We start from the raw sequence: 2,192 nt of genomic DNA, 5'->3' as shown, positions 1-2,192 counted from the left end.
CTGAAGGGCTGGCGAAGGCAAGGGTCTCGCGCGGCGCTGAAGGGCTGGCGGAAGGAAGGGGTCTCGGCGCTGAAGGGGCTGGCGGAAGGAAGGGTCCGGGCGCGAAGGGCTGGCGAAGGAAGGGTCTCGCGCTGCTGGCCATGGAAGAAGGTCCGGCGCTGGCGGCTGGCGGAAGGAAGGGTCTCGGCGCTGAAGGGCTGGCGGAAGGAAGGGCCTCCGGCGCCGGAAGTACTGGCGGAAGGAAGGGTCTCGGCGCTGAAGGGCTTGTAAGGGAAGAAGCGGCCCGGCGCTGAAGGGCTGGCGGAAGGAAGGGTCTCGGCGCTGGAAGGGCTGGCGGAAGGAAGGGTCTCGGCGCTGAAGGGCTGGCGGAAGGAAGGGTCTCGCGCTGAAGCGGCTTAGCGGAAGGAAGGGTCTCGGCGCTGAAGGGCTGGCGGAAGGGTCTCGGCACTGAAGGGCTGGCTGGCGGGAAGGTCTCGGCGCTGAAGGGCTGGCGGAAGAAGGGTCTCGGCGCTGAAGGGCTGGCGGAAGGGTCTCGGCGCTGAAGGGCTGGCGGAAGTGGCAACCTCGGCGCCAGCGCTGGCGAAGGAAGGGGTCCCGGCGGCTAGCAGGGCTGGCGGAAGTGGCTGCTGGTCTCGGCGCTGAAGGGCTGGCGGAAGGAAGGGCCTCGGCGCTGAAGGGCTGGCGGAAGGAAGGGGGTCTCGGCGCTGAAGGGCTGGCGGGAGGAAGGGTCTCACGGCGCTTGAAGGGCCATATGGAAGGAAGCGTCTCCGGCGCTGAAGGGCTGGCGGAAGCGAAAGGGTCTCGGCGCTGAAGGGCTGGCGGAAGGAAGGTCTCGGCGCTAGCGGCTGGCGGGGCAGCGGGTCTCGGCGCGCTAGCGCTGGCGGAAGGAAGGGTCTCGGCGCTGAAGGGCTGGCGGAAGGAAGGGTCTCGGCGCTGAGGGGCTGGCGGAAGGAAGGGTCTCGGCGCTGAAGGGCTGGCGGAAGGAAGGGTCTCGGCGCTGAAGGGCTGGCGGAAGGAAGGGAATTTGCTGAAGGGCTGAAGTGAAGGAAGGGTCTCGGCGCTGGAGGGCTGGCGGAAGGAAGGGTCTCGGCGCTGAAGGGCCGGCCGGAGGAAGGGTCTCGGCGCTGAAGGCTGGCGGAAGAAGCGGTCTCGGCGCTGAAGGGCTGGCGGAAGGAAGGGGCTCGGCGCTGAAGGGCTGGCGGAAGGAGGGGTCTCGGCGCTGAAGGGCTGGCGGAAGGAAGGGTCTCGGCGCTGAAGGGCTGGCGGAAGGAAGGGTCTCGGCGCTGAAGGGCTGGCGGAAGGAAGGGTCTCGGCGCTGAAGGGCTGGCGGAAGGAAGGGTCTCGGCGCTGAAGGGCTGGCGGAAGGAAGGGTCTCGGCGCTGAAGGGCTGGCGGAAGGAAGGGTCTCGGCGCTGAAGGGCTGGCGGAAGGAAGGGTCTCGGCGCTGAAGGGCTGGCGCTGGCGTCCCGCGCTGAAGGGCTGGCGGAAGGAAGGGTCTCGGCGCTGGAAGGGCTGGCGGAAGGAAGGGTCTCGGCGCTGAAGGGCTGGCGGAAGGAAGGGTCTCGGCGCTGAAGGGCTGGCGGAAGGAAGGGTCTCGGCGCTGAAGGGCTGGCGGAAGGAAGGGTCTCGGCGCTGAAGGTCTGCCATCCGCCCACTGGCCCTTGAACGCCGAGACCTTCTTCCCGCCAGCATCCAGGCTTATAGCCCGAAGGGGGAAGAGGGGATCGGTGCTCTAGGGCCAAGTGGGGGGGGAGGAGGGTAGCCCTTGAGCTGGAGACCCCCCCTCCGGCCAGAGAGAGAGGGGGAGGGAAGGGTGAGGAGAGAGGGAGAGGGAGAGAAGGGGGAGGGAGGGAGGGGGAGGAGGGAGAGGGAGAGAAGGGGGGGGAGGGAGAGAAGGGGGGAGGGAGAGAGAGGGAGAGGGAGAGAGAGGGGGGAGGAGGGAGAGGGAGGGAGAGGGAGAGGGAGAGAGAGAGGGGGAGGGAGAGGGAAGGAGGGAGGAGAAGGGAGGGGGAGGAGGGAGGGGGAGAGGGGGAGGGAAGGGGATAGAGGGAGAGAGAGGGAGGAGGGGAGGGAGGAGAGGGAGGGAGTGGGGAGGGAGTGGAGAGGGAGGGAGGGGGGAGGGAGGGAGAGGGATGAGGCGGGGGGGAGAGGGAGGGGAGGGAGAGAGAGGGAGAGGGAGGGAGAGGGGGGAGA

General features: G+C 69.2%; 1 protein-coding gene across 1 annotated transcript; it reads right to left on the bottom strand.

The window, feature by feature from the left end:
- Positions 1 to 395: 395 nt before the first annotated feature.
- On the bottom strand, positions 396 to 1,691 carry LOC138865591 (uncharacterized). The gene has a single exon (XM_070136286.1). The coding sequence runs from the start codon at positions 1,689 to 1,691 to the stop codon at positions 396 to 398; it is 1,296 nt and encodes a 431-aa protein (XP_069992387.1).
- Between the last annotated feature and the right edge of the window lie 501 nt (positions 1,692 to 2,192).

The sequence above is a fragment of the Penaeus vannamei genome, chromosome 21, assembly GCF_042767895.1.
Source record: "Penaeus vannamei isolate JL-2024 chromosome 21, ASM4276789v1, whole genome shotgun sequence".
Lineage (NCBI taxonomy): Eukaryota > Metazoa > Arthropoda > Malacostraca > Decapoda > Penaeidae > Penaeus > Penaeus vannamei.
The sequence above is the reverse complement of the archived record's forward strand: the minus strand, read 5'-3'. Positions and strand labels throughout refer to the sequence as shown.

Excerpts from the sequence above, each read along its gene's own strand:
- LOC138865591 (XM_070136286.1), bottom strand. The coding sequence starts at position 1,691 with ATGCTGGCGGGAAGAAGGTCTCGGCGTTCAAGGGCCAGTGGGCGGATG.